Here is a 12,111-nt window from a genome sequence, read left to right on the forward strand (position 1 = left end):
AAGATTTTTCAAGGATGTTTGGATAAATTCTGTCCAAAATCAATGGATTCAGAGTATTGTCTCTCAGGGGTACCGAATAGGATTCAGAGTAAGACCTCCTGTGAGAAGATTTTTTCTCTCATGCATACCTGCAAATCCAGTTAAAGCTCAGGCTTTTCTGAAGTGTGTTTCAGACCTGGAGTTATCAGGGGTAATCATGCCAGTTCTGGATTATTCAGACCAGTTCTGGATCTGAAAATTTTGAATCGTTATTACCAACTTTCAAAATGGTGACTATAAGGACTTTTCTGCCTTTTGTTCAGCAAGGACATTGTATGTCCACAATACAATAGACTTGCAGGAATGCATACCTTCATATTCCGATTCATCCAGATCATTATCAGTTTCTGAGATTCTCTTTTTAGACAAGCATTACCAATTTGTCGCTCTTCCATTTGGCCTAGCGACAGCTCCAAGAATCTTTTCAAAGGTTCTCGGTGCCCTACTCTCTGTAACCAGAGAGCGGTGTATTGCGCTGTTTCCTTATTTGGACGATATCTTGGTACTAGCTCAGTCTTTACGTTCTGCAGAATCTCACACAAATCAACTAGTGTTGTTTCTTGAAAAACATGGTTGGAGGATCAATTTACCAAAGAGTTTCTTGATTCCTCAGGTAAAAGTCAGCTTTTTAGGCTTCCAGATAGATTCAGTGTCCATGACTCTGTCTTTAACAGACAAGAGACGTTTAAAATTGGTTGCAGCCTGTCGGAACCTTCAGTCTCAGTCATTCCCTTCAGTAGCTATGTGCATGGAGGTTTTAGGCCTCATGACTGCAGCCTTGGACGCGATCCCCTTTGCTCGTTTTCACATGAGACCTATCAAGCTTTGTATGCTGAACCAATGGTGCGGGGATTATACAAAGATATCACAATTAATATCCTTAAATCCCAATGTTCGACTCTCTCTGACTTGGTGGTTAGACCATCATCGTTTAGTTCAAGGGGCTTCTTTTGTTCGACCAACCTGGACTGTAATCACAACAGATGCAAGTCTTTCAGGTTGGGGAGCTGTTTGGGGATCTCTGACAGCACAAGGGGTTTGGAAATCTCAAGAGGCGAGATTGCCAATCAATATTTGGAACTCTTTTTGGCAATTTTCAGAGCACTTCAGATTTGGCCTCTGTTGAAGAGAGAACCGTTCATTTGTTTTTAGACAGACAATATCACAACTGTGGCATATGTCAATCATCAGGGTGGGACTCGCAGTCCCCAAGCTATGAAAGAAATGTCTCGGATACTTGCTTGGGCGGAATCCAGCTCCTGTCTAATTTTTGCGGTTCATATCCCAGGTATAGACAATTGGGAGGCGGATTATCTCAGCCGTCAGACTTTAAATCCGGGGGAGTGGTCCCTCCATTCAGATGTGTTTTCTCAAATTGTTCAGATGTGGGGTCTTCCAGAAATAGATCTGATGGCCTCTCATCTGAACAAGAAACTTCCCAGGTACCTGTCCAGGTCCCGGGATCCTCAGGCGGAAGCAGTGAATGCGTTAACACTTCCTTGGTGTTATCAACCTGCTTATATTTTCCCACCTCTAGTTCTTCTTCCAAGAGTGATCTCCAAAATCATCATGGAACATTTGTTTGTGTTGCTGGTGGTTCCAGCATGGCCTCACAGGTTTTGGTATGCAAATCTTGTTCGGATGTCCATTTGCCAACCTTGGCCACTTCCATTAAGGCCAGACCTGCTGTCTCAAGGTCCATTTTTCCATCAGGATCTCAAATCATTAAATTTGAAGTTATGGTAATTGAACGCCTAGGGCTTAGTCATAGAGGTTTCTCTGACTCAGTGATTAATACTATGTTACAAGCTCGTAAATCTGTTTCTAGAAAGATTTATTATCGAGTTTGGAAGACTTACATTTCATGGTGTTCTTCTCATATATTATATTGGCATTCTTTTAGAATTCCTAGAATTTTACAGTTCCTTCAGGATGGTTTAGATAAGGGTTTGTCTGCAAGTTCCTTGAAGGGACAAATCTCTGCTCTTTCTGTTTTATTTCACAGAAAGATTGCTAAACTTCCTGATATTCACTGTTTTGTACAGGCTTTGGTTCATATCAAGCCTGTCATTAAATCAATTTCTCCTCCTTGGAGTCTTAATTTGGTTTTGAAGGCTTTACAGGCTCCCCCTTTTGAGCCTATGCATTCTTTGGACATTAAATTACTTTCTTGGAAAGTGTTGTTCCTTTTGGCCATCTCGTCTGCTAGAAGAGTTTTTGAATTATCTGCTCTTTCTTGTGAGTCTCTTTCTCTGGTTTTTCATCAGGTTAAGGCGGTTTAGCGGACTTCTTTTAAATTCTTACCTAAGGTTGTGAATTCTAACAACATTAATAGATAAATTGTTGTCCCTTCCTTGTGTCCTAATCCTAAGAATTCTTTGTAAAGATCCTTACATTCTTTGGATGTGGTGAGAGCTTTGAAATATTATATTGAAGCTACTAAAGATTTCAGAAAGACTTCTAGTCAATTTGTTCTATTTTCTGGTTCTAGGAAAGGTCAGATGGCTTCTGCTGTTTCCTTGGCTTCGTGGTTAAAGCTTTTGATTCTTGAAGCTTATTTGGAGTCAGGTCATGCCCCGCCTCAGAAAATTACAGCTCATTCTACTAGATCAGTCTCCACTTCATGGGCTTTTAAGAATGAAGCTTCAGTTGATCAGATTTGCAAAGCAGCAACTTGATCTTCTTTGCATACATTTACTAAATTCTGCCATTTTGATGTATTTGCTTCTTCAGAAGCAGTTTTTGGTAGAAAAGTTCTTCAGGCAGCTGTTTCAGTTTGATTCTTCTGCTGATGTTTTAAGTTTTTCTTTTCTTTATGAGAATAACTTATATTTTTGGTTGTGGATTATTTTTTCAGCGGAAAATGGCTGTTTTATTTTTATCCCTCCCTCTCTAGTGACTCTTGCGTGGAGTTCCACATCTTGGGTATTGCTATCCCATACGTCACTAGCTCATGGATTCTTGCCAATTACATGAAAGAAAACCTAATTTATTTAAGAACTTACCTGATAAATTAATTTCTTTCATATTGGCAAGCGTCCATGAGGCCCACCCTTTTTTATGGTTGTTATGTTTTTTTTGTATAAAGCACAGTTATTTCCAAATTCCTTTGTTGATGATTTTTACTCCTTTCTTTATCACCCCACTACTTGGCTATTCGTTAAACTGAATTGTGGGTGTGGTGAGGGGTGTATTTACAGGCATTTTGAGGTTTGGGAAACTTTGCCCCTCCTGGTAGGATTGTATATGCCATACGTCACTAGCTCATGGACTTTTGCCAATATGAACAAAATTAATTTATCAGGTAAGTTCTTACATAAATTATGTTTTTTATGGCTCTTTTTCCTTTTTGCTTTAACTATACGTAGACTGAGGTACCTGTGAGGTAGGATGGGGTTTTATAGGGGTTTTGGGAGTATTTGTTGCCTCCTAGTGGTAGAGAAGAGTTATTCCCAGGAGTAATGGATTGTGGACTCTCACCAACATGAAAGAAATTTATCAGGTAAACATAAATATTTTTTCTGTTCTTTTATATAAGTTGATCATCTCTGTTTATCCAGCTAACATCTGTATGCTTTGTATCCACTCAGGTGCGCATGGCTCTGAGAAACGCAGAGAAGGAGCTGGAGACTCACAGTGAATGGTCCCCTCCAGATGCTCTTCAGAAGTGGCTACAGCTGACTCATGAGGTTGAGGTTCAGTACTACAATATAAAGAAGCAAAACGCAGAGAAGCAGCTCTTGATTGCCAAGGAAGGGGTATGCATGACTGTTCCTTCTGAGGGGTAATGCTCTGAGGAGTAATGCTCTGATCATGTTTCTTTTAGGTTTTTATATACATTTATATGCTCAACATAGATACTTTATTTAAATAGTTTTTATTTATTAAATTTCTTCCCACTTTTGGTTATAACGTCTTGTACACTTTTCTTTCTAATGCCACGATGAGTCCACAGATCATCTAATTAGTATTGGGAATATCACTCCTGCCCAGCAGGAGGCAGCAAAGAGCACCACAGCAAAGCTGTTAAATATCACCTCCCCTCCCTCCAACCCCAGTCCTTCTCTTTGCCTAAGTTAGAGCAAGGAAGTGGTAAAGTTAGGTGTTAGAATGAAGATTCTTCAAGCAAGTTTTTATTATTTTTTTAAGTAGTGCAAGATTGTGCTGCTTTGTCCTAGGGTGTAGCCGTCGTCCATATCAGTCTCTTCAGTAGAGCAGTGGTGGCTTTAAAGCAATGGGAACTTGTGGGGTATAATTGTCACTGCGCCTCCCATATACTAATGCTGCCCTATTTCTAAAGCCTGAGTAAGATTATTCAGTCAGTGCATTTTCCCACAGGTCTATGTGAGGAATCATGCCTCTCAAACATAGTGAGTTGCCTTGCTGCCGGGCAGATTTATAAAGGTAAGTGCTGACTTTTTATTTTCTGGGAACCTTATTCAGAATAAAAGATGGCACTTTAAAATAAATGAAGCAAATTTGGGACAAAATTAAAAGTTCTCCTATGACTTGGAGAATATTTTATTACTGGCAGTTATAGCAAGCACTGGGGGCGAGGCTCAGAGGAGGTGTTTTTTACTTTAGTAATGATACAACGGCAATACTATACTTTTGGTCAAAGGGAAGTTTTTTCTTGTAACGCCCACGATGGGCAGGGTTAACGGAAGCAGCAAATTTTGTTGCGCACTTCTCCCTCATACGTCCCGTGTTCCGTGGCATGGAAAGCTTTGTCACAGTTTTTGGCCGTATTTCAGACTTCAATTGACAGAATAAAGAGGTTGAGTCTGGATCGTCTAATAGTGTATACACCCCGGTGTTAGGCAGGTAAGCACCTCAGCAAAGTTAAGCTGAGGTGTAAAGGTGTCCGGAGTATTTAATTTTCTTTCATGTAATTGGCAAGAGTCCATGAGCTTGTGATGTATGGGATATAAAATCCAGCTACGTTGACATCCGCTTCTCTGCTTTTTTGAAGCCCAATTCCTCTCAGAGTACAGTGAATATCCGAGGGACGGGAAGAGAGTATCACCTATTGAATGCAATGATTTTCCTAACAGGGGTGTATTTAATAGGTTCTCTGTTATCGGTCGTAGAGATTCATCTCCTACCTCCCTTTTCAGATCGACGATATACTCTCATATACCATTACCTCTACTGATAACTGTTTCAGTACTGGTTTGGCTATCTGCTATATGTGGATGGGTGTCTTTGGGTAAGTATGTTTTTATTACTTAAGACACCTCAGCTATGGTTTTGGCACTTTATGCATTAATATAAAGTTCTAAACATATGTATTGTACTTATATTTGCCATGAGTCAATTTCATGTATTTCCTTGTGCAAACTGTCAGTTTCATATTTGGGAAATAAACATATTAAGAAATATTTTTTTCTTACCTGGGGTTTAGTCTTTTTTTCAAATTGACTACTTTTTTCTTACAAATTGCGGGCAGCATTAGGCCCGCGGGTGCGTCAAATGCTAGACTTTATTGCGTCATTCTTGGCGCGAGAATTTTTTTGGCGCGAAAAGTACGTCTGTTGACGCAAGTTAGTCATTTCCGGCGTCGTAGTTGACGCGAAAGCCTTACACACGGTTGCGTCAGTGACGCAAGTGTGTCATTTCCGGATATTGTTTCATTAATTTTATACCCCATTGCTGTTTGCCTCTTGCCTTTCTCTGTCAGAGGGCTATGCTGTTTGCTATTTTTCCCATATTGCAAGATGTCTCACTCTGATCCTGCCTCAGAAGTATCTGTTGGAACTTTGCTGCCTGACATCGGTTCTACCAAAGCCAAGTGCATTTGTTGTAAGATTGTGGAAATTATATCTCCGAATGTCATTTGTAATAGTTGTCATGATAAACTTTTACATGCAGAGAATGTATCCATCAGTAATAGTACATTGCTAGTTGCAGTTCCTTCAACTTCTAATGTACATGATATACCTATGAATTTTAAAGAATTTGTTACTGATTCTATTCAGAAGGCTTTGTCTGCATTTCCGCCTTCTAATAAACGTAAAAGGTCTTTTAAATCTTCTCATAAAGTTGATAAAATTTCAAATGACCGACAACATAATGATTTATCCTCCTCTGATGAGGATCTATCTGATTCAGAAGATCCCTCCTCAGATATTGACACTGACAAATCTACTTATTTGTTTAAAATAGAGTATATTCGTTCTTTGTTAAAAGAAGTGTTAATTACTTTGGATATTGAGGAAGCTAGTCCTCTTGACATTAAGAGTAGTAAACGTTTAAATGCTGTTTTTAAACCTCCTGTGGTTACTCCAGAGGTTTTTTCCTATTCCTGATGCTATTTCTGATATGATTTCTAAGGAATGGAATAAGCCAGGTACTCCTTTTATTCCTTCTTCAAGGTTTAAAAAATTGTATCCTTTACCAGCAATTTCTATAGAGTTTTGGGAAAAGATCCCCAAAGTTGATGGGGCTATTTCTACTCTTGATAAACGTACCACTATTCCTATGGAAGATAGTACTTCTTTTAAAGATCCTTTAGATAGGAAACTTGAATCCTATCTAAGGAAAGCCTATTTATATTCAGGTCATCTTCTCAGGCCTGCAATTTGTTTGGCTGATGTTGCGGCTGCATCAACTTTTTGGTTGGAGAATTTAGCGCAACAAGAATTGGATTCTGACATATCTAGCATTGTTCGCTTACTGCAACATGCTAATCATTTTATTTGTGATGCCATTTTTGATATTATCAAAATTGATGTTAGATCCATGTCTTTAGCTATTTTAGCTAGAAGAGTTTTATGGCTTAAATCTTGGAATGCTGATATGACATCTAAGTCTAGATTATTATCTCTTTCTTTCCAAGGTAATGTATTTGGTTCTCAGTTGGATTCTATTATTTCAACTGTTACTGGAGGAAAGGGTTTTTTTCTGCCTCAGGATAAAAAATCTAAGGGTAAATCTAAGGCTTCTAACCGTTTTCTTTTCATCAAAATAAGGAACAAAAATCTAATCCTTCCCCCAAGGAATCTGTTTCCAATTGGAAGCCTTCCTCAAATTGGAATAAATCCAAGCCTTTTAAAAAACTAAAGTCAGCCCCTAAGTCCGCATGAAAGTGCGGCCCTCATTCCAGCTCAGCTGGTTGGGGGCAGTTTAAGGTTTTCTCCTGTTAAGTGTAGTCAGTCCACGGGTCATCCATTACTTATGGGATTATATCTCCTCCCTAACAGGAAGTGCAAGAGGATCACCCAAGCAGAGCTGCTATATAGCTCCTCCCCTCTACGTCATACCCAGTCATTCTCTTGCACCTAACTAATAGATAGGACGTGTGAGAGGACCGTGGTTATTAAAATTAGTTTTTATATCTTCAATCAAAAGTTTGTTATTTTAAACAGCACCGGAGTGTGTTGTTTTTTCTCAGGCAGCATTAGAAGAAGAATCTACCTGAGTTTGTGTATGATCTTAGCGGTCGTAACTAAGATCCATTTGCTGTTCTCGGCCATTCTGAGGAGTGAGGTAACTTCAGAACAGGGGACAGCGGGCAGGGTTCACCTGCAAGGAGGTATGTTGCAGTATATTATTTTCTAAGGAATGGAATTGACTGAGAAAATACTGCTAATACCCATATAATGTAAGTGCAACCTTAAATGCAGTAGTAGCGACTGGTATCAGGCTGATATGTATGTATGTTTACACCGAGGTATTTCTGGGGAATGGAACTTCACTAAGAAAATACTGTATACATTTAACTTATATTTGAGCCCCCACTGCAGTGAAAGCGACTAGCAGCAGGCTTATTAATATCATTTCATAATTTTATTTTTAAAACGTTTACTGGCATGTTAATCGTTTTTCTCTGAGGTACTTGGTGATAAAACTTTTTGGGCATTATTTTTCCACATGGCTGTCGTTTATTTATGAATAAAATCAGTTTACTGAGCTTCCCCACTGTTATAATATGAGTGGGAGGGGCCTATTTTGGCGCTTTATTGCGCAGTAAGAATTCAGTCACAGTCTTCCTATTCCTTCCTCCATGATCCAGGACGTCTCTACAGAGCCCAGGGGTCTCCAAAACTAGTTTTGAGGGAGGTAATCACTCACAGCAGACCTGTGAGACTGTGCTTTTGACTGTGATAAAACGTTTATATTCTGTTATCCGTTTTTGGGTATTAAGGGGTTAATCATCCATTTGCTGGTGGGTGCAATCCTTTGCTAACTTAATGCATTTACTGTGAAAATTTGGTTGCTATAACTAATTTGGTTCATTGTTATTTCAACTGTGACAGTTTATTTGTGCTTCTTAAAGGCACAGTAACGTTTTTTATATTGCTTGTAAATTTATTTCAAAAGTATTTTCCAAGCTTGCTAGTTTCATTGCTAGTTTGTTTAAACATGTCTGACACAGAGGAAACTCTTTGTGCAATATGTTTAAAGGCCAATGTGGAGCCCAATAGAAATTTGTGTACTAATTGCATTGATGCTACTTTAAATAAAAGCCAATCTGTACATGTAAAGAAAATTTCACCAGACAACGAGGGGGAAGTTATGCCGACTAACTCTCCTCACGTGTCAGTACCTTCGTCTCCCGCTCAGGAGGTGCATGATATTGTGGCGCCAAGTACATCAGGGCGGCCCATACAAATCACTTTGCAAGACATGGCTAATGTTATGACTGAAGTATTATCTAAATTGCCAGAATTTAGGGGTAAACGCGACCACTCTGGGGTGAGAACAGAGTGCGCTGATAATATTAGAGCCATGTCTGATACTGCGTCACAATTTGCAGAACATGAGGACGGAGAGTTTCATTCTGTGGGTGACGGATCTGATCCAAGTAAACTGGACTCAGACATTTCAAATTTTAAATTTAAGCTTGAGAACCTCCGTGTATTGCTAGGGGAGGTATTAGCGGCTCTGAATGATTGTAACACGGTTGCAATTCCAGAGAAAATGTGTAGGCTGGATAAATATTTACCGGTACCGACGTGTATTGACGTTTTTACTATTCCTAAAAGGCTTACAGAAATTATTAACAAGGAGTGGGATAGACCTGGTGTGCCCTTTTCTCCCCCTCCTATATTTAGAAAAATGTTTCCAATAGACGCCACCACACGGGTCTTATGGCAGACGGTCCCTAAGGTGGAGGGAGCAGTTTCTACTCTGGCTAAGCGCACCACTATCCCGGTGGAGGATAGCTGTGCTTTTTCAGATCCAATGGATAAAAAGTTAGAGGGTTACCTTAAGAAAATGTTTGTTCAACAAGGTTTTATATTACAACCCCTTGCATGCATTGCACCTGTCACGGCTGCGGCGGCATTCTGGTTTGAGTCTCTGGAAGAGACCATTAGCTCAGCTACATTGGATGAGATTACAGACAAGCTTAGAGTCCTTAAGCTAGCTAATTCATTTATTTCCGATGCCGTAGTACACTTAACTAAACTTACGGCTAAGAATTCCGGATTCGCCATTCAAGCGCGCAGAGCGCTGTGGCTTAAATCCTGGTCAGTCGATGTGACTTCTAAATCTAAATTGCTTAACATACCTTTCAAAGGGCAGACATTATTCGGGCCCGGTTTGAAAGAAATTATCGCTGACATTACTGGAGGTAAGGGCCATGCCCTGCCTCAAGACAGAGCCAAACCAAGGGCTAGACAGTCTAATTTTCGTGCCTTTCGTAACTTCAAGGCAGGAGCAGCATCAACTTCCTCCGCTCCAAAACAGGAAGGAACTGTTGCTCGCTACAGACAGGGCTGGAAACCTAACCAGTCCTGGAACAAGGGCAAGCAGGCCAGAAAACCTGCTGCTGCCCCTAAGACAGCATGAAGTGAGGGCCCCCGATCCGGAAACGGATCTAGTGGGGGGCAGACTTTCTCTCTTTGCCCAGGCTTGGGCAAGAGATGTCCAGGATCCCTGGGCGTTAGAGATCATATCTCAGGGATATCTTCTGGACTATACAAAAAATGTGTGTGGCAAACAAGTTAGATGTTAACAAAAACAGGTGTGCTCAACACAATGTGCTAAAAAAACAATACTCTCCTTGTTAGAATAAAAAGATGACCGCTGCCCTTCCTCAGTCTCTCCCCAAGGACTGTGCAAACAATGGACAAAACGAAATGGATGGCGCTGGTCTTGAGGTATAGTTAATTTCTAATGATAGATAGAAATGGACTTGATGTGCAAGTTAAATCCGTTATAATAATGTGCAATATACTCACTCCTTCAGTAATGTGAGTCCTGCTTCTAAGGTATGTCTCTCTCCAAAGGAACAACAAGGTGGTTTTCAACAGGGCTGGAAAAGGATTAAAACCCCATCAGCAGTAAAGTAATAACTTAGGTTGAAAAACAAGTAGTAACTTACTTATACAAAGTAGAAAGTCCGGCTCGTTACAGGAAAAAATGATTCAAATGTAAGAGATAAAAAAGGTTTATTTTATCTCTACGCGTTTCAACGCTCAAGCGTCTTTTTCAAGAGCAATAAAAAGCAATAAAAACAAGTGAAAGTTTGTATAATGCTGTGACATTGTAGCCGGGTTTTTATACAAAGGTATCGATGTTCCAATTTCCTGTATGTAACAGGAAATTGGACTCACATGAAAACATAAATAAAATACAATTTTTAACTGGATGTTTAGGCCCAACCTTATTCTTAGCATTGTTAAATCCTTTTATGTCGCTCTATTAAAATTTAAAAACATAATATTTTATATTTGGTTCGGCATAAACATGTACACGGAAAATAACCAATCATTGAATTCTTTCGATTTTTCGTCCAATGAGAAAACAGAGCCAAGTTAAGTTCCCATTCGAGTATTCCTTTTGTTTTGGATCCCTTTTAGGTCCGCCATAAAGTCACGTGATTCTTTTGGCCAATCCCATATTGATGAAAAGTTCTCCGTCGATCTGTGATGTTACGTGCGCTCGTTTGGTCACATGTTATTTTTGGCCAATCAGAAAAAACGTCCTTTCTCGTGACTTTAATCAAATATGCCGATGCGAAAATTTGGCTTAACATTCTATAGATAGAAAAAATAAAGGAAAGCGGCAGTATCCATTCTGATCACATGTGAAGAGAAATAATGACATTGTATCTGACAGTTTTGTAGCAACTTATCTCAATAGCATAAAACAGTGACCATATTAAAGAGCTTTAAACTTTGTGAAGTTGTGTGTGCAATATAAAGACTTTAGAAGATGTTAAATTTTAATTGTTGTTCCGTGCTATTTTATTTAAGTACAGGATGAATTTAGTGTATGAGAAAAATTGTTATTTTCATATTATTATATCTTATCTTGAAGGAATAAATAAATTGTGAGTTTCAAATGTGAAAGCTATGTTTATTACATTTATAGATATTATATCCATAATATTGGATATTGTACTTAAAGTGAAAAACTAAATAATAAAATTGAATAAAATTTAGATTAAATTAAATAATGTTTATGTGTATAAACACAGTGACTAATTAAGTGAAAGTTACTCTATATACTTAAAGGTTTTTAGATCCCTAATATTGCTGATTTAAATAAAAGCTTCTATTCGAATGTCTTTGTTTAACCCCCAATGGTTGTAAGTTCTAAGTGTGTGAATCCACCATAATTCTCTCTTATTTAACTCATGTTCTAGATGTCCTCCTCTCCAATGGGTGGATACCTTCTCTATTCCTATCCATGAAAAATTCTTAAAATCAAATTGGGGACAAATATTGCAATGTAAAGGGACACCATGATCCTCATGTTTCTTCTCTATTTTGTTAAGGTGTTCTAAAATACGGGTCTTAAGAAATCTGGTAGTTTGTCCTAAATATTGAATCTGGCAGTTACACTGCAATAAATATATAACATTTTGAGTTTTGCATGTAATTAAGTGTTTGATTATATAGGTTTTACCTGTTATGAAGGAAGTAAAAGATTTATGGGTTCTTTTTGTATAATTGCAACCTTTACATTTTCCACATGTATAGAAACCTTGTAAGTTAGATATACTTAGAGGTGGTTTAGGGGCCATGCCTTTAATTAAAGATGGGGCTAATTTTTGTTTAAAATTGCTACCTCTTCTATAAGTGATTTGAGGTTTAGTAGGTATGGTTTTACTTAAGAATT

At 38.7% G+C, this 12,111-nt stretch overlaps 1 protein-coding gene across 4 annotated transcripts in view; it reads left to right on the top strand.

The window, feature by feature from the left end:
• Positions 1 to 12,111, top strand: part of STIM1 (stromal interaction molecule 1) — a 601,163-nt gene that overhangs the window by 430,857 nt on the left and 158,195 nt on the right. For all 4 annotated transcript variants that reach the window (XM_053708828.1, XM_053708825.1, XM_053708827.1 and 1 more), the window contains exon 9: positions 3,630 to 3,797. In XM_053708828.1, the coding sequence (XP_053564803.1) occupies positions 3,630 to 3,797 (168 nt within the window). The remainder of the gene's footprint in view (positions 1 to 3,629; positions 3,798 to 12,111) is intronic.

The sequence above is a fragment of the Bombina bombina genome, chromosome 3 (genome assembly GCF_027579735.1).
Source record: "Bombina bombina isolate aBomBom1 chromosome 3, aBomBom1.pri, whole genome shotgun sequence".
In the NCBI taxonomy this organism is placed as follows: domain Eukaryota; kingdom Metazoa; phylum Chordata; class Amphibia; order Anura; family Bombinatoridae; genus Bombina; species Bombina bombina.